Source organism: Cydia pomonella, chromosome 23 (genome assembly GCF_033807575.1).
Source record: "Cydia pomonella isolate Wapato2018A chromosome 23, ilCydPomo1, whole genome shotgun sequence".
NCBI classification, from domain to species: Eukaryota; Metazoa; Arthropoda; class Insecta; order Lepidoptera; family Tortricidae; genus Cydia; species Cydia pomonella.
The window spans coordinates 1736730-1761220 of NC_084725.1; the positions used below are offsets into that span (position 1 = coordinate 1736730).

General features: G+C 37.7%; 1 protein-coding gene across 5 annotated transcripts in view; it reads right to left on the bottom strand.

The window, feature by feature from the left end:
* The window catches only part of LOC133530810 (uncharacterized), a 116790-nt gene extending 93775 nt beyond the window's left edge, over positions 1-23015 (bottom strand). Inside the window, exons 1-2 of one of the 5 annotated variants that reach the window (XM_061868877.1) lie at positions 22726-23015; positions 12547-12661 (exon numbers count right to left, since the gene is read on the bottom strand). In XM_061868877.1, the coding sequence (XP_061724861.1) occupies positions 12547-12603 (57 nt within the window). In that variant the 5' untranslated portion in view covers positions 12604-12661; positions 22726-23015. The remainder of the gene's footprint in view (positions 1-12546; positions 12662-22725) is intronic. The other 4 variants (XM_061868874.1, XM_061868878.1, XM_061868876.1 and 1 more) reach the window with 4 other exon arrangements.
* Positions 23016-24491: the final 1476 nt, after the last annotated feature.

The following is a 24491-nucleotide window of genomic DNA, read 5'->3' on the forward strand; positions in this document are numbered from 1 at the left end:
ATGAAGATCTTCATTTAGAATGTGAAACGCATGAAAACCCTACTAGTTATGTCAACAATAGATATGCTTATATCTTTAAGGGCCAAGTCCATGTTTAAACATGACCAATAACTTAAACTCTTAATTTAAAATCCGTTAAAAAGTATCGTAATAAAATAAAACAAGTTGTTCCATAACTTTTCGGTTCGCCTCGCCTCGGTTACCCTCAGTAATTTATTCTGAGGAAGAAGGAAGATAGACAGGAAAACTTTGTATGTCTATTTATTTACGTCCTCTGTGAAAAAGGTCAAGGTCCGATATAATTTATGTATCTTTTTTTCCAACAGCCAGCAGTTTCCAGCAACATTTGTTTTTTTATAGAATTGTATATGGATCTGAAATGTCAGTGCAGTTTTTAGTTCTTATGGCATCTGTCCATTGGGACAATTTTGCCAGCGTAGAATTGTAGATGCTTGATCGGTTGAGAAAATCTAAACTTGAGAAAAAAAAGAAAAGGGGGCCTACATAAACCAATAGACAGAAATGAGCCAACTGCCAATATATATTTTTTTTTGTTTAAATGGGGACAGTTTAAGTACACAAACAGGAAAAAGAATTTGAAAGGGGTTAGAGTTTGATATTAAACTTCTTTCATAAACTTTGCAAGAACATAAACAAAGGAAGTGTTAAACAAAGTAAGGATATGATATAAATTAATAGGACGTTGGATATAGTCAAAATTGACGTTTTTATTTGAAGGAACGTCACTTTTAACACTGACATAACCGATCCATATCGTATCTAGGCCGTTTATGACGTATCTTAAAGTCGAATTCAACATCGATATTGGCGAATTCACCCTGTGCAATTGGCAAGGAGTAAAAGCCAGACGGAAAAAAGGCGAATCAGGCAGTTTGTCAAAAAATAATATTAGAAGTATGGAAGGTGGAGGTAAGGAATGGAATCTCCATGTACCAAAAAGTGTCATCAAAAAACCTTAAATAGGTGGCGCTAAAATACCTAGAATACTTGAACAAAAAAATCTAATCATAGACAGTGCACTTCACTCCGTCAATAACGCCTACGTTCTTAGCTACCCTAGCGCTACTCTGGAGAGATTTGGAACTATTATTTATAGCTGACAGCTGTACACTTTTGAACAGTTGTACCATAAGAGATTTCAATCCTTTTAATTCCACACTCCATAATTAGAAGAAATAAATTTTCAGATTACTTGTTTCTTGTTTATTGCAACATATCTTCAGGGGTACAAATATATAATGACCACCAAAAGATACTTTGGTACTCTAAATAAATAAAAAAATGGTTAAATGCCACGAAAGCCCATCAAATTTTCGCAATCGCAAACTGTACCACGCGACCAAAACGTCGTAAGCGCAGTAAAATTCATGGCGCATACGCGTTTCGGTCGCGAGATTCATGCTCCGCTTCTATGGTTTGTTGTCAAAACAACAACTCATGGGGCAAAATACTGGTTCTCTGTACCGGTTCTATACGTAGTAATAATAATTCAATTTATTTTATTTTGTATTTAATCTGAACATACCTATATTTTTAATGATTCTGACACTTAGACCCCTTTACATCTCTAAGTAAATTTTAGCTAGTAATTTTGTGAAGCTATACCGTCTTATATATAACATACAAGCACAAAATGTTGTGTCTCACAGCTACATGTTATTACTATTTAAATATTAATATACCCCGTTAGCTTGAACATGTCATGCTCGCTTAAGTCTTTGCTTGCGGTGGCGTCGTTGATCGGGTCGCCACTTTCCCGAATGAAGGTTGAGGGAGGCGATGGCTGAGATACGCGTCATACTCGTGAACGGGTGCTGTTTGTGGAGACTGGTCTGTTTAAGTTAACTTTATTTTTGAGTATAATTACAGTGAGACACCTCATTCGGTTCTCGTATGTTTCTTTTATCCCAATGAATGTTTTAATTATACGGAATTTTGACTCTTAGAGACTTTATACATCTCTAAAGATAATTTGATAAAAATCATTTAGTTCTGACGTTTAGAGATATGTACACCTCAAAATAATTTTAGTTTTTTTGTATCTGTTTGTGTTTATTATTATTATTATTTTAGTTTTTTTTTGTAATTCGACATTTAGAGACTTTATTACATCTCTAAGTAATAATAATATTTTACTTACTTTTTCTTTAAACAATAATACTTTAGTTTGCATTAATATTTTCAATGTAATTCTATTTTATAATTGTTGATGTGCTTGTTTTTGCTTGTATGTAAATTCAATGTTTACGTGTAAAAGTACCCTTGTGGCCTATTTGAATTTGAATAAATACAATTAAATAATCTTTGCTATTCTATTATCAAAGAAATTGAACAAATCGACATAAACATTTATGGCTCAGTTTCATTGGTTGATAACTCGGTCGATATAAAGCATGCGGGAAATCCCCGCTGGCGGAATAACGACTAGTGAAACTCGTAAGTCGATAGTTCGGTCTATATACAGCATGCAGGTGACTCCCAGTAACGTCATAAATCATTTATTTTGGTTGGTGATAAAACCTAAATTACATACAGAAGTATATATTATATTACCCACAAAGAAAGACTAAAACATATTGACATTGTTTACCACGAAAGGCTCGTCTCAGCATAATCTAATGCATAATCGACCAATGAAACTGAGCCATATAAATTGCTCAACACAACGTTATCTCGGGGTCGGTAACCCTCTAATTTATTTCAAGGAAAAAGCCAGGAGCGGCTTATCGAAGGAATTTCATTAAATAAGACTAATGATTTCTAAAGCCTGCTTTACTTTACAATAGATCAATGGTTTTTGTCAAGCATATTTACCTATTGGCTGGCATAAAATCTACAACATAGAAGTCAACTAAACTCGGCCGTAAAAATGTACAAGGGCTCCACACTAGCGTTTCCCGAGCGTCGCGGTCTAGTCAACTCTATGGCTGCTGCTCGACGCAACGTTGGCGCAACTGCGCAGCGACGCCATTTTTCATAGTGCTGACTAGACGCCGACGCTCAAAAGACGCTACAGTATGGAGCGGTGGTACATCTACATCGCAACTTCTGTGAAGCAACTGTGGAGCACACTGTAATTGACATGAAACTTAGCATGGTCATGGGAAGTGTGTTAAAGCACTTAGCCATTTATACCAGAACCATTACAGGTAGGAAACTAGGGGGAAACAGCTAGTTTTTTTTCATATAAGATATTTAGATGCGAATGGTTTCTTTATTATATTTTACTTTATTAGGTACACTACAGATATCGTACAATATGATGAGAAACATAAAATTGCATATTGAGAAGGAGAAATCCAGCAAGTACCTACAACCTATGCATCATGAAAGTCTAACTTTCATAGTGGAAATACTTTTGACAAGTTTTTATTTATCTTGCCCTGTTAGTATGTATGTTTATTTATTTATTTATTTAATCTTTATTGCACATAAGAAAACACACTGTACAATAGGCGAACTTAATGCCGTAAGGCATTCTCTACCAGTCAACCTTTAGGCAAAGCAGATAAGTTGTAGGCGGTGCAAAAACATAGGTATAGGTGATACAATTGATACAAGTACGAACACAATACATTCATAAAAAATACACATACATAAACATACATATATATTAATAATATTGATACAAATACATATACTATGTTAGTGTGGGTCAAATCTTGCAAGCTAAATTTGACCCATTTCCCGATATCCGATTGAGCTGAAAATTTAGGGCTAAGCCAAGGCTGGAGAGAGTAGAGTAATTTAAGGTAATAAACATATGTTAAAAAAGTAACATAAACATCACAATTTATGTCCATGTCCCAAACTCCTTCAGTCATAAAAATCCCTTCTGACGCTGCAAAATTTCCGACTGTCGTCTCCCGATACAACAGCAGTTTTGACTATAAATAAATCTTATTTCTTTGCTATAAGGTTGACATTAATTCAACTGTGACATACACACAGCAGACCATAAGCGTGTTTTACAAAAGTTGATCTTATTCCTTTGTAATAAAGTCCTCGAAAAATCCATGTTACATGCCAAAATTACGCACTCCAATGGGCTCAGCCGTTTAGCATGCGGGGCTTCGCAAATTGCCGGCCGTAGGTTACATGTCATAGTTACCTGACCATTTGACACCTTATTGCATTCACATAAGGTCGAACATAAGTCAGCATTTGCATACCGACGGTGTTCATGGATCAGCTGGTCTCGAGATAGATTCCGGTACACTTAGGCTAGGTCCTAGAACGCTTTGGAGGTTTGGTAAATTGAAGACACTTCATTCGGTTCTTGTCCGATTTAATTTTTTGTCTTTTAATTATTTATATAAGAATTCAAGCCTTGGAGACCCTCTACATCTCTAAGGATAATTTAATATCTTTTATTTTATATTTTATCTCTGAGACTTGTACATCTCAAAAGGATTTTAGTATTTGTTGGTTTTTTGTGTAATTTGACATTTAGAGACAGTATACATCTCTAATAAAGTATTTATTATTTCATCGATTCCATATTTGTAATTGATTTTTGTAATTTTTATTGTTTGTAAAGTGGACATGTATGTGACATTTGCTGAATACATTTTTTTTTATACTACGTCGGTGGCAAACAAGCATACGGCCTGTCTGATGGTAAGCAGTATCCGTAGCCTATGTACGCCTGCAACTCCAGAGGAGTTACATGCGCGTTGCCGACCCTAACCCTCTCCCACCCTCCTTGAGCTCGTTGTTTGATATTTGATATTTGAAATGCCGGATATTTTCCGACACAGCGAATAATATTATTCACGTTCTTTACGTACGGCGTATTCGATTAAAACAAGATGATAATACCAAAGATAATTTAGTTTAGAGGCGTATTATCAACGTTAATTTTGTAGTCAACAAAATTTACTGCCATATTTCGACACATGACTAAAACTCTTAGAATGACATATGGCTATTTAACCCATATTCTTTCTCTGATGTTTTTTTTTTATGGTAGAGGAGGCAAACGAGCAGACGGGTCACCTGATGGTAAGCGATTACCGTCGCCCATGGACACCTGCAACACCAGAGGGGTTGTAAGTGCGTTGCCGGCCTTTAAGATGGGAGTACGCTCTGAGTAAATATCATACGGTATTCACCATCTGCTCGTGTTTGGCAAAAGTTACATCGCCATCTATTCAAGCACAATTTTTTCTAGATTTTTCGAAGCACGTTTTTTTTCTTTGACTTTATGTTATACGGAGTTATATATATCTTTTATAATACATAATGACAAGTCTTAACAAGCCGATTGACAATTTCTACTCAAAACGAGAAGAAACTTTGCCTAACAAGCCCTAGGTCAAAATTTAGGATTTATGGACCGCGTCGCCTACGTGTAATAACACCTTTTACGTGCAAGTGTGCTGAAAAAGTATATAATAAGCCGTAGCGTATTGTATCGTATTGGGACAGATGTTTTCATCATACTTGCTCGAAAAAGATCTTATTTCAAGCAGGTGTGCTGAAGAACAAAGGCCTATTTTGTTCCCGCGGTAGTTGTGGATTGTGAAAAAAGAAGCTTTAAGTCCCTTAGAGAGTTATAGCTTTTTTTTAAATTATGTCACTTATTCATACAAACCAAGTAGCATACATGAGTTTTACTTTTAAAATACTGACGTTAATAATTTAATATTTGTGTTTATGTTTCAAATGATAATGATAAACAGCCGTTTAAATTATTATTAAATATTTTTCAATCGTGGCTGAAAATTGTCTGTGCCTTCGATGCCTCACCAGCCAAGAAATTACAAAATGGCGGACGAATGTTCGATATGTCACCGTATTTAAGAATTATTTCGCTTAAAAAAATTTGTTTTTTCTTCGCAAGTGTGACTCTGAACTGACTGAAAAACATTGTGTGGAACTCCGGGGGTAAGAATATTGCAAACTCGGGTCTTTAATTACCACCCTCCTATCCAAAATTTCATTAATCCCCTCGTTGCACAAGTACTACGAGTATTATCGCTCTTCGTTGTACAACACATTATTGTATTTACCATTTTAATGCGTTAGTACAAGAGTGTGTTTTTAAACCACCTATTTTATATAAAATACTCTTTCACCATCAATGAACTTAGAAATATTAAAACGATTTAATCGATAAAATCTCTAATGAGAGAACTTCACTTGCAAACACTTTGCTTAACGAGCGCCGACAACGATAAAATGGAAATAGAATCGTCGGCCATTTTGATATTAAATCAATGATGCAAGTTGAGCACTGTCAGTCGCAGGTTTGTTAAGAAAATAAGTTTCCTGGTTGTCATTATTTTGAGGGTTCGTAGTTGACGAGGAACCCGTATAGTTTTGCCATGTTCGCCTGTCTGTCCGTCCGCGGCCTTGCTCCGTGATCATGAGAGCTAGAAAGTATGCATATGTCGGCGACCGATCGTAAAATCCGGCAGATCATGAAATTCCTAGGCATATCGTGTAAGCCGACTCCTATTTCTGGACAGTTTGCCCTTCGGGAGCTTAGGCAACCTTACAGGGCATCTGATTTTACGATAGGTCGCGCACTGATCCATAAATCAATAACGGCGACAAAGTAGTAAAACAAAAATGTAAAAAAAAAATGTTTTGGGTACTTTCCCTCGCAAATAATCGCTCCGAAAAAAAAAAACGTCACCCTAAAGTAACGTTTGGACCATGGGTCTAAGAAATATAAAAAAAATTGTGAGGGAAAAGCTTAATAAAAACTATAAGTATAGCAAACATCGGTTAAGTCGTTTTTGAAAGGCGCCCACTAATTACCAGTGGTCAGTTATTCGTGATTATCAGCTTTTGAAAATAACTGTCAGGCCGATATCGTCCGGCGAACTGGCAATCAGTGGGCTCCTTCAGTTATCGCAATAAGTCTTAATAAAACTCTCGTATCAAAACAAGTTCAAAACCATAACAAATTTTAAAATTAGATTCTACCTCCTAAATCTTAAATTTAATATTGGAATGTTTGATGTAATTTTGTTTCTTGGTTATGCTTAAATAGACATTTGGTTGTCAGAAAAAGTACATACATTTAGATCCAGGTATCGTTTCCCTGAAGATGGAATGGGACATCAAAGAGAAGAGAATTTATTGCGGCTGAAGATTGGCCCTCAAGAAGCCCCGATCTCAACCCCTTGGACTTTGGTCTGTGGAATATTTTGGACGAGAAAACCTGCTCTAAACCTCATCGTAATATTGAGTCTCTCAAGTTAGTAGTGCCGTCATAGACGAGTGGCCGGAGGCGTTAAAGTAAAAGGTGGACATTTTGAATAAATATTTTATTTTATAGAATCTGTATAATATAGTTAATAAAAATAACCCTGATTTTTTTATAAGCCTTCTTTTGTTTTTAAAATAAATGTCATTTCATGTAGGACATAATTTAGGGCAAGACTACGTAAACACATGAACCCTGCCCTACGTATTTACTCTTAAGGGATATTTACTGAAGCCAACGCTCGCTTAACTTTGTATAGGTACTTGTTTGTACCGCTGAGTAAATAATACCATTAAGTGACTCTGCAAAGTAATTCCAGTTGTATTTAAGCGTATTTTCTTTGAAATGTGTTTAAAACTTATTGATCCTTTGTGTTTTTGAGTATCTTAATAGATTTTTTTTTAAATATTTATTCACTTCATTAATTTTTATTTTTTTTAGTTATAATGTTTTTCATATGAAAATAAAAGTAAAATAGTAAAACATACAAAAACCATATAAATACATTATAAAAAACCTAACCTAGGATGTGGTTAGGGCCGCAGAGAGAAAAACCGACCTACTATATGCACCATGTCCAAAACTTCAACATACGCCTTCGTAAGATGTCGCCTTCTGCATCTGATTCGTGATCCAGTCACCTACCTATCGGACCCGGGTACGTCCTTAAACTACGTCCACAAGAGAGGTATGGGCATTGTGAATGTCATCTTGCTTTGTGTGGTAGGGCACAGCACAGCGGATGTCATTCCAGATCTAGAGCAGAGCCCAACTGGGGACGTACCTCCACCTTACAGAAAACCGCAGCCAAATAACACTAGACCCTACTCATAGTGTTGTGTTCCTGCCGGTGAGTAAGGTTGCCAGAGCTTAACGAGGGTTAGGGTCGGCAACGCGCATGTAACTCCTCTGGAGTTGCAGGCGTACATAGGCTACGGATACTGCTTACCATCAGGCGGGCCGTATGCTTGTTTGCCACCGACGTAGTATAAAAAAAAAAAACCTAGCGAGTGTCTCTAGGTACTTGTTGAGACTTTTCGCTATGGGACCGTTTGCTGAAATGACTATCGGGACAATGATCGTCGAATGAACATGCCACATGGCGGTTATCTCGTGAGCCAAGTCAAGGTTTTGATAAATAGCAAAATCTTTTTGTAACAGATTATGCTTCCAGTGATCAGTTGACTGATTAGATGTCTGGCCTAAGTGGGTAGTGACCCTGCCTATGAAGCCGATGGTCCTGGGTTCGAATCCCGGTAAGGGCATGTATTTGTGTCACGAACACATATTTGTTACTGAGTCATGGATATTTTCTCTGTATTTAAGTATTTATATATTATTGATATCGTTGTCTGAGTACCCACAACACAAGCCCTCTTGAGCTTACCGTGGGAATTAGTCAATTTGTGTAAGAATGTCCCTATTATATTTATTTATTTAATATTTATGTACCGTGATCAAAGCATATTCAAATAAATATGTAGTAGTACACACACACACACACACACACACACACACTTAGTAGCATACGTAAGTAGTTAGTAAGGTAATCTTATACAATAAGTGGGTTCATTTTATATAAAACTAGTGGGTAAAAAAAAAACAAAATGTACTTACCATAACAGGAAGAGCGAGTTCTCCTGACACAGGTGTCTTCATACCTACTAGGAGGGCTCAACAATTGTATACGTGTTTTTTTCACGAAATAAATTTTATTTTATTTTTTATTTTATTTTAGTAGTAGTCTTCCCCCCCCCCCCCTATTTCCTCTAATACCGAAGGTAAGCCTTGTACTCGATTGCACACTATACCAATATCCCTATTTTCGTAGATAATAATATGGGCTCAAAACCACATCTATAATAATGTAAGGGTCCGACCAAAACCTACAACCTTTTTAGGTGGTCAGGCGAAAAACAAATCACCTCATTTGTAAACCCTCTGAAGCGACATTCGAAAATTGGAACTTGTTTGATACCATGACTCTTCCAACGCTCCAGCTTATCAATGTGCAAGTTGCAGAAAATTCTCAAAATATCCGAAATTTTCTGGAAAGCAAGTTTCCACTTTTCGTACTCTACTGTTATCTGTCATTTATGCATTTGAACATCTATAATTACACGTCAAGATTAGGTATAGTAAATTGGATTACATGTTGCCTGGGGCATCGTCCCCAGAACGCTTGCTGCATTTCCCCGTTGGATTGCCAGATTTAGCCGCTGCGCGAAATATTCTCTCGCACGAAGGTCGCCGGACACCCACACAAGTTTGTGAGAAATTTCTTTCACGACTTGTTTGGTGTCCGATTACCACGGTCCAAAGGTTTCAACTGCAATTGTTTTTTAAAAATGCATATTTGCGGCACTTGTTAAGTTGGGCGTTTCTGCAGCCATCCCCGGTTTGTGGGACGAGCCCTGGACGTGGGACGGAGCCAATGTATCCACGCAGGTCACATCCCACGCCAAGGGTCGCCCCAAAAACCAAGGTACAAGCGAGCATCCATCCGAGTTTCCACTTGGAAAGTTGCCGATTATTATTACTCAATGTTCTTAACTCTTGAGGACGGTTTCGTTTAACATTTACATCGCTCATTAGCGTATTTTTTAAGTTATAGAAATCGAAATTAACTGTAAGAAGGTTTGGCAATTAAGAGGGAAAGGGAAGGGCGCTTCTCCATACAAACGTAGTCCCCAGTTTCTTGTCTGAATATTGACTTGTGGATAATATTTTTTTCATAATTTGATGTAGGTACATTAACTATAGCGAAGCCCCTACGTTTGACTTTTTTTCGATGTTTTGTTGAATTAGGTGCGAAAAACTGTTTTCATTCTTCAAATCCTCTAAACTTTTACAATAATTAAAAATTAAAATAGCATAGCTGTTCATATACAACAAATTGTGTCAAAATATTTTCAATAATGTAAATATTTAGAGTGGAAAATGAGGACTTTCGTCTTAAAGTGCAGACAAGAAAATCGAGATAATTTCATGGGAACTGCATTTAAAAAAAATTGTAACACTTTGCTACTCCAGCTAAAAAAGGTTTTCTCACAAGACCCCCATTTTTGACTTTCCATCGGTGTGTTGCTAATCGAACTAAAATTCAGTTAGGACCCCTCGTGCCTAAAACCAGCAAATTAGAAAAGGACAAAAGATATGGCGTACGGGGCGAAACTTGCGAGGGAAGAAATAACCATCGCAAGGGCGTGTAACTTCTCATTTACTCTGAAAATATACTTCTGTTTATATTTACCTATACCTACCAATAGGCCGGCTTTATCCCTACCAATAGCTATTTTAAACTACATATAATTATATATGCTACTATTGTATGTATGGTAAACGGTATACGTCCGAAAATATATGAAAATTATAAATATTTTTTTATTTAAAAATTCCCACAAAGAGTATAGTGTACAACATTAAATTAAATGGTTCTCGTAGGCATTTGTATGTTAATGAGACTGAGATCTACGAATGAAGTCAAAATGAAATCAAAACCGACATCAAGTTATAATTTTGGAATGTCACTTTCGGGGCTGATTTATTGACACCTCAGGCCTTTTATAAGATTTGAGATTGCCCGGTAAAGGATATGTTTTTGAGTAAGGACGAAATGGGCCATTTTCGTGGTGTTTTTGCCTGAATTCCCTCGTTTTGAGGTGTTAAAATGATGATATTGCAGATTGCCTGAACTCTCTATGGCAGTAAGATTAATAATTCAGGTTGAATGTTTGCGTTCATTAACATTTTGAAGACCCAATGTTTTAGTATGGTCTTCACATAGGAAGGGGGTGAAACTACAGCGTTCGGGCGTTCTCGGCTCCGTTCGGCTTAGCATTAGCATTGCTACGAGCACTTATCAGGGTTGGCAGAACTTGAGGTTCCTTTGCGTGCACAACCACAGATAACACAATCACTCGAATTCAGACAACCCCAAATAGCTGAAAGAGATATAGCCATACATTAGAAAGGGACAATATGATTCGTCCTTGAATCGCTGTCAAACTTCGGTTTGGTAGGAAGTTTTCTTTCTGTACGGGAGTACTATACTATTATCTATTATGTGACATAGGGCCTGTTTACGCATTATTTAGAGTTCATTGTGAGTTCATATATTTTTATCACACTTGCTCGAAAAAATCTTATTTCATGCAAGTGTACAAGGATAAAGGCCGATATTGCTTCCACGGGAGTTATGGATTTTTTAAGTTATGTCTTTAATTCCTACAAATCAAGTAGCGTAAATGTGTTTTACTTTAAAGATACAAACGTCAGTATTATAATTTAATATTTTTGTTTATGTTTAAAAATAATTAATTTGATTAATTTAATGGCTGTTTAAAATATTTTTACATAATTTTCAATCGTGGCCGAAAGCCGATTAGGTCTGTGCCTTCGATGCCTAACCTGTCAAGAAATGACAATATGGCGGACGAATTATGGAGTGTGGAATTAAAAGGAGTGAAGTCTCATATGGTAGAACAGTTGCAAAAGTGTCCAGCTGTCAGCTATAAATAGTTCCAAATCTCTCCAGAGTAGCGCTAGAGTAACTAAGAACCTAGGCGTTATTGACGGAGTGAAGTGCGCTGTCTATGATTTGTTTTTTTTTTCTTTTTAGATTCTTCTAGATATTGTAGCGCCACCTATTTAAGGTTTTTTGATGACACTTTTTGGTACATGGAGATTCCATTCCTTACCTCCACCTTCCATAGGACGAATGTTTGAAATGTCACCATCAAACCATTAGTATAAATAAATAAATAAATATTATAGGATAGGACATTATTACACAAATTGACTAACTCCCACAGTAAGCTCAATAAGGCTTGTGTTGTGGGTACTTAGACAATGATATATATAAAATATAAATGTTTATAAAATACTTAAATACATAGAAAACACCCATGACTCAGGAACAAATATCCGTGCTCATCACACAAATAAATGCCCTTACCAGGATTTGAGTATATGTAAGCCGAAACGAATATCGACAGTAGAAAAATCGAATATCGTTAGTGTTGTGTGTTGAACATCCCTAGTGCGCAGAACGTCAAGTTGATAAAGAAGATCAAGTGCGGGTAGTTGGCAAAACTCACGCGGCTAGAAAATGTTGATGTCAACTTTAGCCAATCTTCTTCGAGAGACAACGGCGTCCTCGAAACGCCGGAGGTAAATTTAAATCTTAATACGTCATTAAGTCCTGTTTCTATAAGTTAATAAATTTTATCAGGTTTCAGGTTTAGATTTAGGCCAGAAGGTGGCGCCTCCAACGCGCACGGTACTTATATAAAACAGTCACTTACCTTATCGACGGGCATGGACGGACATGCACGGCACAGGTTCCAAAATGAGCCGATCATCTGGCGGCTGCCTCGCGGGCGGTCTACGGTCTGGTCAGGAGGCTACGCGCATGTGCCGCTGAAACAAACGTCAAAATGAGACTGTACGCTTGTTTTAACATTTATGCTTCACATGGCGACCCGGTAATTCTTAGAAACGTTATGATAACGTAAACAAAATAAGCCGATTATCTGGCGGCTGCCTCGCGGGCTGTCTACAGTCTGGTTGGGAGGCTACGCGCATGTGCTGCTGTAACAAATATCAAAATGAAGGTAGAGTAAGGAAGCCTGAGCGTGGTGAGGGTCTCAAAAGTTAATTTATGGATGTTTGGGTTGTTTACTGAAGATTTCTACGCTGTTTTTGTTTCAAGACTCTAGATTTACATGGCCCTGCTATTCCTAGAAACGTGGGCATAGATAGTCTATCTAGTCTTTTGTGCTAGTTTTCTACGGATCTATGTTGTGGAAATGAGGGCATAGTAACACATATTCAGTAGGCATATGTTTGTTTCAATACTCTAGACTTACATTAGCGACCCTGCCGCCATTATTAGAAACATGGGTATAGTTAGGGATATTTAGGAAGGTCTACAGTACTGTAGTAATATTTGTTTTACTTCGGCCGTACGCGGGTAAAACGTCGATACTTGAATCGAATAAAGATCTACCATCTCTTCAATTCGCCAGTTAAATTTCAGTTTCAAAGAAAATTTAAAAATCACTACATGGATTTTTATTACAAAAATGGATAATATTGAAAAAAAAAAAAACTATAGCGTAGTTCCGTAAAAATAAACCTAAATGGCGCCTACGTGCCTTTTCATTCAGAACGATATATGCCTTTAATAAAGTCTTAAACCACACAATCAAACTTTTTAAACCATTTATTTTCAGATTCCTACAAAGAAGACTTTATTTTAAAAGACATAGAGTTTACTTTAAAACACATTCTTTTAGTGGATTCAGAACTCTTGAAACAAGTACTAGATTCAATTCCAAGGCTTATCGATACACTATTTCGTTCACAAGGGGACCGGGCGGAGATCGCCTCTCACACGATCGAACAAACAGCCAAATGAACGGATAAAACATACAGAAATAGGGTTTTTGTCGAAAAAAAAGGATAAGTAAAAGAAAATAGATGGCAGGGCGACTTTTTTACACAACCAAGTCGTCGCATCGCCACTCTCTTTGCCTCCTTCTTCAAAAACAGCTAAAATAGGGTAGCAAAAATTGAGAAATTTATGCAAAAGCTGACCATTTTCTTCAAATTATAATTTTTTGGGCTGCAATTTTTATAACATAATTTCTACATATATAAAGTTTCACAAAATGATTAAATATACATATTTTCTGTATTAATAATACACAGTAATAAATTAAAAAAGATTAATTAGCGCTGGTGGCCTAGCGGTAAGAGCGTGCGACTTGCAATCCGGAGGTCGCGGGTTCAAACCCCGGCTCGTACCAATGGGTTTTTCGGAACTTATGTACGAAATATCATTTGATATTTACCAGTCGCTTTTCGGTGAAGGAAAACATCGTGAGGAAACCGGACTATTCCTAACAAGGCCTAGTTTACCCTCTGGGTTGGAAGGTCAGATGGCAGTCGCTTTCGTAAAAACTAGTGCCTACGCCAAATCTTGGGATTAGTTGTCAAGCGGACCCCAGGCTCCCATGAGTCGTGGCAAAATGCCGGGACAACGCGAGGAAGAAGAAGAAGAAATTAAAAAAGAGCCATAAAATAAAATTGTATCAGAATATTTTGCGCCCTTACAGCTTTAACAAAGGTTAGACTCAAAAACATATTACACATTAAATAACCTAGAAATCTTCGGAACAAAATGTAGTTCAGTTTCAGTAATTTATAAAAAGGCTACGAGATAAAAGTGCTGCGAGTTGAGATCCTTCTCGAAGGCAGCTCGCAGAGCACTGAGCTGACGGCCGTGCGTGCCCGGGATCGCGAATATCAGTGTCATTGAGCTGTTGTTTTTAGTTATTTTTATTTTTAACAAAAAAATTATTCGATGTGTTCAATGAAAAATATCAACGTTACGTATTTTTGGAACAAATTTCATGTTAATGCAAATGTTTTCAAGTGTGCAAAAATTGTTACAATGTTTTAACGGTGCATATGTTCGTGATTTTTTGTTACAGAGCGAAAGTTATTTGATCAGGCCTCAAGATTGCTTTTCTTATTTTTGGTAACCGGATTAAGATCTAATAAAAGCGCAACAATTTTTCAAAAATCTTTGCTGGCAGGACCCGCTACAGTTTAAGATACTCTTTACTGCACACCACAAAAACAATACAAAGAATACAGTACATTAAGAAGAGGTAAACAACAGGCGATCTTATAGCTGATGCTATTGAATTGAATTGAATTGAAATATTTATTTCGAACTTGACGTCCATAGGGTTAGGTAACAGTGACTTATGTACTTATGCTATGCTACGCTCATTCTTGCGAGAGGTAATCTATGGGCGTAGGACAGCAATAAAAATAAAGTAAAGATTGCATGTCCCGGGAAGAAAGCCAAATTACCGGAAAGAACCTTGCGCAAGCGGTCTTTGTCGGTTGTCGGCACAGAGATATTGGTATTGTAGAATTTACTTTTTTAGAGTTTTATATTTTTTACCGACTTTAAAAGGGGAAGGTTTTAGTTAAACGTTAAATTTTCCCTAAATTTAACTAGGCTATGGTACCAACTCGGAATTATTCGTAATAATTTGTATGTAGGTACCTGATTTTTATTTATTAACGGTCTGTTTCACAACGTACGAGTAGAGTATTGGATAGCTAATTAACAAATAAATTAATTGCCAGATAAAACTATCATAAGTTGTAAAGGTATTTTCATCTCAGCAGCTCGAACAAGCCTACTTTCGTCACACCAGGGAGTGAGACAAAGTAGCTTTCTAAATTATTGACGACCATGAATACAGGGATAAAAACTTTACTTGATGTTAAATTTTTTTAACTTTTTATATGTTCTCACTACTGAGGTGAAAAGTTGTATGTGTCACACGAGAGCAAAGTTATTTTACATCTCGTGTTTTTGAGTCCCACGCTATGCTCAAGATTGTAACTAAGAATCACTCGCTTCGCTCGTGATTCAATTATAGAATCTTTCGCTTACTCGGGACTCAAAATCAACACTCGCAAGAAAAACTAACTTTTGTCTCTTGTTGCACAAATAACTATTATCTACCAGTTAAGATTATTTGAAGACTGAGAGAGAAGATCAACGAATTTACTTGGACATTGTATATATCTACACACAGGATATAAATAAATATTGAGTAAATAAATATTAAGTATAAGACAATTTGTGTAATACAAATTGACTAAGCCCCACAGTAAGCTCAAGAAGGCTTGTGTTGTGAGTACTCAGACAACGATATATATAATATATAAATATGTATAAATACTTAAATACATAGAAAACACCAATGACTCAGGAACAAATATCCGTGCTCATCACACCAATAAATGCCCTTACCAGGATTTGAACCCAGGACCATCGGCTTCATAGGCCGGGTCACTACCCACTAGGCCAGACTGGTAGTCAAAATCTGGATTTTAGGATATATCTGTAAGGTCATGGAAACATATTTTCAAATAAAATTAAATGTATACCTACCCAGATAAAGATCACGTGGAGGTCATTACGAATATTTGACCGCTAATTAGCAATGTATGAAAGAGAATTTTAAAAAGTTACAAAGTCCCCATGAAATGTTCTCGGTATTTTTTTTTCACGGTTATTGCCAAATTTACAGTTAGTTTCGATTTCTATGTCACTGGAAATAGACGTCATTGAGAAACATAAATATTAAATGAAACAGTCCTCAACAGGTAAGGATAAGGACATTGAATAATAATCCCTATAGGTATTTGAACGGGGGCTTTCTAAGTGGAAACTCGTATGAAATTTTTCTCATGAAACTTTCCAGAAATAGTCAGAAATTTTGAGAAAGTTCCTTAAGTTCTGCAACTTACACGTTGGTGCCGCTAAAGAAAATCGGCCAAGAGCACGTCGGGACATGCTCAGTGTAGGGTTTCGTAGTTACCATTCTGTCAAAATAGGCCAAAGGCTATTAGTAAGAGTCATGTTACTGTTACAAGCATAATGGAGTACCGCTTTGTACATCTTTTACAAGCTTTTATTTAACTTGCCCTGTTAGTATGTATGGGACAAATCTTGCAAGTTATATTTGACCCACTTCCCGGTTTCAGATGAAGCTGGAAATTTGCATACATATGTAAGTCAGGTGACAATGCAATATTATGGTTCCATCGAGCTGATATGATGATGGAGACAGGAGGTGGCCATAGGAACTCTGTGTAAAACAACGCAAAAATAATAAGTAATCTAATAAAAGCTTGGACCAAAAATGAAATTTTTGCCAAAAACTTATTTACTAAGTAGAGAAAATTTCTTGCACTAACTCAAAAATTACTGGACCTATCATGTTCGCTATAGTTTTGATTAAAAGTATGATTTTTTTCATATTTTGTTGACCCATGGTTCAATAGTTAGGATGACACATATTTTTTTTTTCTTTCGGAGCGATTATTTCCGAAAATATTAACTTTATCCAAAACTGGTTAGGATATCCTTATTCGTTATAAAGACCTGACCAAAGATACCATAAACTAATGGGTCAAAGCAAAAGAAAAATAAATAAAAATATAATTTTGTATGGGAGGTAGACTAAAATTTTTATTAAAAGTTTTATTGTACCGTTCTGTCGCCATGCATAATTGCAGCTTTCTAGCACTAACGATCACGGAGCAAAGCCGCGGACGGACGGACAGACTGACATGGCGAAACTATAAGGGTTTCTAGATGACTACGAAACCCTAAAAACGACTGTCTAAACTTTCAGCAATTCATTCTAAAACTCTTGTATCATTTATAAGCAAAAACACAATATCTCGTTTGTTATGCCCAAGTTGTACATGCGGGACTAAAGTTACACATTGTGTTTTGTGTTGTGACTTTCAGGACACAACAAAAGTTTCTGGTTTGTGTAACTAATGTTACTATTTACAGTATAAAATAGTCACGTAGACAATGAGCTAAGTAATTTATTGCATTAAGGGAGAAGTAAAGTAACCCTCTTTTTCATCGTGGATAGAGTTGTAAAAGAACCTAAGTTAGATATGAATAGTAGATTGTGTCACAAGGGAGCAAAATGACATTTTCTCGGCGAGAGCCTACATTGTTGCGGTGAGAGATTCAAGTGTTAACGCCCAATATGGAAATAATTTTGCTACCATGTGACACATATTGCTTTTCACGTCACCTATGAGGTAATCATTATACATATTTCAAATTAATATTTAAGCTAAAAAATTGTATGCATAGAAAGTATCCTAGAACAGGATAATGCCACTTTGATCTTTCCTAGCAGAGAAGAAAAGTGCCACTTTGGTCCCTCTAAGCAGGGAAGAAAAAGCCCTATTCCGTTTAGGTGCTGTGAAAACGTAGTTGCTGCAGATGCAGAGTGCTGCAGATAGCATAATATATTTTGAATGTAATTTTATATGGAATTATTTTCTGAAATAAATTATTGACCTGAATTGAATTGAATAGCAGCACATCTCGTACTTGTAAAACAGACGGTAGTAGTATAGTGTTCACTGGGGTTTGAAGCCGGGCATGATCTACTGGTTCTACAAGGCGCTAATACTACTCAAGGTGCTATATGGGGCCGTGGTATGGTGGCACAGGGCCCATATTAAAGAATACCAAAAAGATCTAACCAAAGTGCAGAGATTAGCATGCCTCATGATGACAGGGGCTATGAGAACGACCCCAACACATGCAATGGAGGTAATGCTAGGTTTGAAGCCACTCTGGATTGAGGTGGAGAAGAGCCACTGAATAGTGGTGTAGAATGAAAGCATGTAAGGAATGGAGAGGAAGCTGCGTGGACAAGAGACTCGCGCTGATACAAAGAGGCACTATCAAAATTTGAGATGCTGATGGCCAATAACGACCTTATAAAAAGGCCGGAGATATTTGATAAGAAGTACAGAGTACATATAGGAGAGAGAGACACCTGGAAGGTGGAAGTCAGACACCCAATGACTATCTGCTTTACGGATGGCTCAAGAAGAAGCTCTACGAAACTAGCAGGAGCGGGCATAGTGATCCCTAAACTGGGAGAGAAAATATCAATATCACTGGGTAGATATGCTAGCGTGTTCCAAGCAGAGATATATGCAATAGCCAGCTGTGCACGTATAGTCAAGGAGAGTCTGCAGCAAGAAGGCGCTGTCGTATTATACACAGATAGCCAGGCAGCGCTGTTAGCACTGAAGAAAATATCGGTCACCTCCTCTCTCGAGAGAGAATGTCGAGAGGAGCTTAACTTGATAGGCAAGCAAAGAAGTGTTAAGGTGGCATGGGTACCGGAACACCAGGGAGTGACAGGAAATGAGAAGGTGGCCAAACTGGCGAGGTTAGGTGCGGAGATGGAATATATGGATCCGAAACCGGCTCTGCCTATGTCAGCGGATGTCACAAAGGGAGTTATAGAGAAGGTAAAAGAGATAGAAGCACAGAGGGAATGGGAGGAAGAGACTGGTTGCAGGCAGTCGAAGATGATGATTAAAGGTATAGACCACAGGAGAACCAGATATCTTTTGAAACTATGGTGCTATAGGTAGGTAGGTATTGGTTTTTGGGTAAGAGCAGTCTGAGTCTACTGAAGGGTATCATTATATACTTGTCACAAAATAGACATCTACCCACTACATCTGCGTCCTACGCGACAACATTTCCATCCTCACCACTTAGATGGTTGGCAGTCCTCAACTGTGCGTTTTTCCAGGAACTTTCTGCCTCGCACAGCTAAACTGTGGAATGAACTGTCGCCTGCGGTATTTCCGGACCGATACGACCTTCAAACCTTCAAGAAAAGAGCGTACTCCCATCTTAAAGGCCGGCAACGCACTTACAACCCCTCTGGTGTTGCAGGTGTCCATGGGCGGCGATAATCGCTTACCATCAGGTGATCCTGCTCGTTTGCCTCCTCTACCATAAAAAAAAAAAAATCTTAAGATAATGAAAATCAGTAGAGACGCCTCCTGTCCACACTGTGGTCAGGTGGACACTAGCTTACACTTACTAGCAGTTTGTATTATGTATGCGGCACTGGGATATAATACATTCGGTAGAAACACACTGAAAGAATACGAACTAGAGGATATTGAACTCAAAGATGTCTTTTTGTTCTGCAGGAAAACGAGAAGATTTGAGGAGAATAGTGTGGGAATGCCGCCTTGACAGTAACCTGCAGCACCAACTTCAGGGAATTGGGCTGAATGAACGCGACAAGGGATCGACAGCCCGCCTGTTTTCGGCCGGGCGTCCATACACTACATCTACATCTAGTGTTCATAGAGCTACAGATATTAACATGCATATTTTGTGATAATTGGCATTTTTTTGGGCCCGGGTAGGTCCTTAAACTACGTCCAAAAGAGAGGTATGGGCACTGTGAATGCCATCTCACTTTCTATGGTACAGCACAGCGGATCTAGAGCAGAGCCAAGTAACACTAGACCCTACTCATAGTGTTGTGTTCCTGCCAGTGAGTAAGGTTGCTAGAGCTCAACGAGGGTGCGGAGTGTTAGAGTCGACAACGCGCATGTAACTTCTCTGGAGTTGCAAGCGTAAATCGGCTACGTAGACTGCCTATCATCAGGTGGGCCGTATACTTGTTTGCCACCGGCGTAGTATAAATAAAATCGGCACTAAAATACTGAAACAAAAGGAAGCCGAACTTGAAATTAAATTACGAACTAGAGTCAGACCAAGATAAGACCAGAGAGTGGTATATTGTCCCAGATCCTCTTCTTCTTCTTCCTCGCATTGTCCCGGCATTTTGCCACGGCTCATGGGAGCCTGGGGTCCGCTTGACAACTAATCCCAAGAATTGGCGTAGGCACTAATTTTTACGAAAGCGACTGCCATCTGACCTTCCAACCCAGAAGGTAAACTAGGCCTTGTTAGGATTAGTCCGGTTTCCTCACGATGTTTTCCTTCACCGAAAAGCGACAGGTAAATATCAAATGATATTTCGTACTTAAGTTCCGAAAAACTCATTGGTACGAGCCGGGGTTTGAACCCGCGACCTCCGTATTGCAAGTCGCACGCTCTTACCGCTAGGCCACCAGCGCTTTTTATATTGTCCCAGATATATTAAATAAATTACCTAAGAAACTAGCACATAAGTTGGAAAATAGAAAACCACCGGAAGTCAATAATAGTACATTGTGCAACGAGGGGGGTAAGTGAAATATTAGATACGAGGGTGGTAATTCTCGAAAGTCGCATAATAGTAATACCTAGTTAACAACACGCGAGTTTACTGACCGCACACACAATCTCATAATAAAAGAGATTTTGCACACAATTGCCAAATAGAAATAAGTAATTTATTGAAATACATAGATTTAAATTAAATATATATTTTTAAAATGTCAACTTCTACGAAATTATGACGTTTACTTAACACTTGCACTGTCAAAAAATAAAAAGGTCATTATGAATTTTTTGGGTTACTTTTTGGGTTGAATAAGATGCAGTGGGCAGCTCTTTAGTAAACGCGGTGTACTTACCCTGTCTTGTCTAAGGGTTATGTCTAACGCCCCACCCACCACTGCGGAACGGACAAATTTTTCCATTGATTTCCATCTCACCTGATTGTAATTATATACTGACGTTTTTTTTCGTATGGATTTTTGTGTTACTCTACTTCAGAGATGTACAGTGTTAAGTACTGTACCGCTTCTTTGGTTAAGGTGGTAACATCCTCCACTTGCCCATGGCATTTGGTTAGAGAACAGTCAAATACCGTGTACGGTCTGTCCGGGTGTTCCACATCGAAATACTGGTGATTCGCACCAGTTCCATTTGTGCTATAATTAGGCACAGTTCCCAACTCCCGTCCTTATCCGATTCAGCATGCACCAAACGCCTCGGGGCTCCCTAAAGCCAGCAGGTCGTGTCTTGGCTTGGAGACGTCGCCAGGGAGAAACCTTGATTCGCATTCTGACGTTGACCAGTTAAGACGTCTTAGGACCTCTAAAAGGTAGTCAAACTAAAAGAGAAGGGTAGTAGGAGTTTATAGATTTTGGAGTTTTTGGCCGATAATATAAAAATAATAGAAAAATAGTTGACTAATAAAACCTTACATTAGGCCTCTATAATAATAGTCTAGTCTAGTGTCTCACTTAAACAACACGTAAGAAGAAAAAATAATAATTACACACAAAGTACATTAATGTAGAAATATTATTACCCTTCTTACATGACACTGTTCTGCTTCGAAATAATGTTCTTCTGAAGAACTAATTACAACATTAAACTTAACTAATCAAATAGCTAGGGATGTTCAGAAACGATGATACTTTCATCACTTAACATACGTATGTAGGTATCTATTTAGTCAATAACTAAATGCTCGCACCCTCGAATTTGATATCATGGCTTGCGAATATAGTTAGCTTCATGGGTTATTAGAAGGACGTGTGACGTCACCTATGGTGTTGGTAACGATCCATGACGTCATATCCCATGCGACATCTCAGATCTGTCTTAGAAGGATGCTAGTTTCCTGCCTTGAACAGCCTCTGCGGCTCTGATGGCGTTTTAAAATTAGAATTCGACAAAAAAGAGTAATTTTTTTTCTTACCTGCCAGTGTTCGTGGATGATGTTTTAAATATTTGAATATAGAATCTTGGTTTGATTGGTTGACAATTTAGTGAAGCGAATCGATCACAGATTAAAAATAGAATATGTGACAGTGAAATAATTGGTAAGTACACTTTATTTGTTTGAAAAATATGAAGAACTATTTAATATTAAAAGTGTAAAGAGAGAAAAACGTAAAAAAATATGACCGGGGCGTATTTTGCTTTGGTTTTTGACGTTTCATCAACTGCTGATGATAAATCAGCTGTTTTACTAATTGAATGAGGTAAGATCCCGGCCAACGTCCAATCATTTTTACTTATCCAATAAAAGACACTTAGTAAATTAAAGATCGTAATAAAAAGCATCGTTACTTAGAACTGATTAAAATGGAACCTTGAATTAAAAAAAATGTCAAGATAAACTTACGAAAATGTATTTCCAGCACTATTTTTCCACTGATTTTCAAACAATACCCGCGTTCCTTTCTACAATTTTGTAATTTCGTATTTTGAATGGGATTCCAAAAAAGGAACAGTGTTTTCGCGACGCGCGGAGATGTGTTTTTCGCGGTGACACCGGCGTGTGGGGCACTGCCGCAAACTCCTTGGAAAATCAATATCTCCCCCTAACCGACCCGCATGCGGACGTCGCTCCAAAACTAAACACTGCTCACCCACTTCCTTATTATGTAACGAGACAAGGACGGCTATACATCCGTCCGCTACCACGAAACAACCCCCGTGAACGCGCCAATAACGGATCAAGATGGCGGAGTGACATTTGACGTTTCGGCGCGAAAAGTGACATTTGGCAGTGTTAATAGTTAGGAAATCGTTTTATCGATTTTATCCCGGCATTATGATTTATTTGATCGTTAAAATTGTCTGTAGATTGAAATAAACGGTTTATTGCATTGCTTTTATTATTTGGTTGAGTTTTGGAGGTTATGCAACGTGCTCCTATGGTTTTGTCAGAGAAAATATCTGAATTTAATAATAGTTTCGTAAAATGTGTCCATAATGCTCACATCTGGATTCCCCCCCCCCCCGTGCCTATTTGTGTTTTTGAATTAGTTGTAGTGTTGTAGAATATTAGATTATTAAGTAGAAAATTAAAATTGTGTCTTCCTACTGCGTATCGGGTAAATATTTTAGGTACCTATTTTTCACTGCCTGTTTTCTATCTTCCCATCGTCACCGAAGATGGTTGGCAGTCCTCAATTGTGCGTTTCTCCAGAAACTTCCTGCCTCACACAGCGGAATTGTTCTAGAATGAACTGTCGCTCACGGTATTTCCGGGCCATTCGGACCAATATGACTTTCAACTTTTCAAGAAGAGATCGCAGAACGCTTTTGTAACCTCTGTGGTGTTGCAGGTATCTATGGGCCACGGTAATTGCTTACCATCGGGTGATTCGTCTACTCGTTTACCTCCTAATAAAACAGTTCTTTATTTATGAAGCCTGTTTATCGGCAAAACAAACCCGGCCATTTGTTTGGCGCAATGCAGCGGCTCCGATTTCCAACTCACTGCAATAGTCTAGGAGGCTACCAACAAATAGATCGTGTCATTCATGAAGACGCGCGTCTTGACTCGTTTTGCACGTTATTAAAGACAAATTGACAAATCCGCGCGTCATCGTGGATGACACGAACTATAACGATTAAAGAAAATCAAAGTACGAGTAGGCAAGTATTTACTCAAAATTTTGCACTGATTTCGCAAGTGGTGGATACAACGCTAAAAACGTAAAATTTATATATAAAATATATAGAATAGAATAGAATATTTTTTATTCGTAGACACAAACAAGACACATTAAATTACATGATATAACAAAAACAAAGGAAGTATAAAGTGCCACGAAATGGCATCATCTCAGCATGTTGCTGGTGGTTTCCAGCGCTGATCTTCCGATGAGACCATCAAGTGAGAAAAATCACGAAAGGTAACAGACAAGAAGGAAAAAGACATAAAATAATATAGAGTGAACAAATTGAAAAATAGATAAAAGATAACGACTAAATTAAGTAATAGTATTTTATGCAACAGTTGTATAAGAAGGGTCAAAAAAGGCGAGTGGCGTGAGTTACAATGTGAGCCGGAGCCGAAGGCGTAGGCGAACATTGTAAAGGAATACGCCACGAGAATTTTTTGACCTACTTATACAACGTTGCATACAATATTTTTCC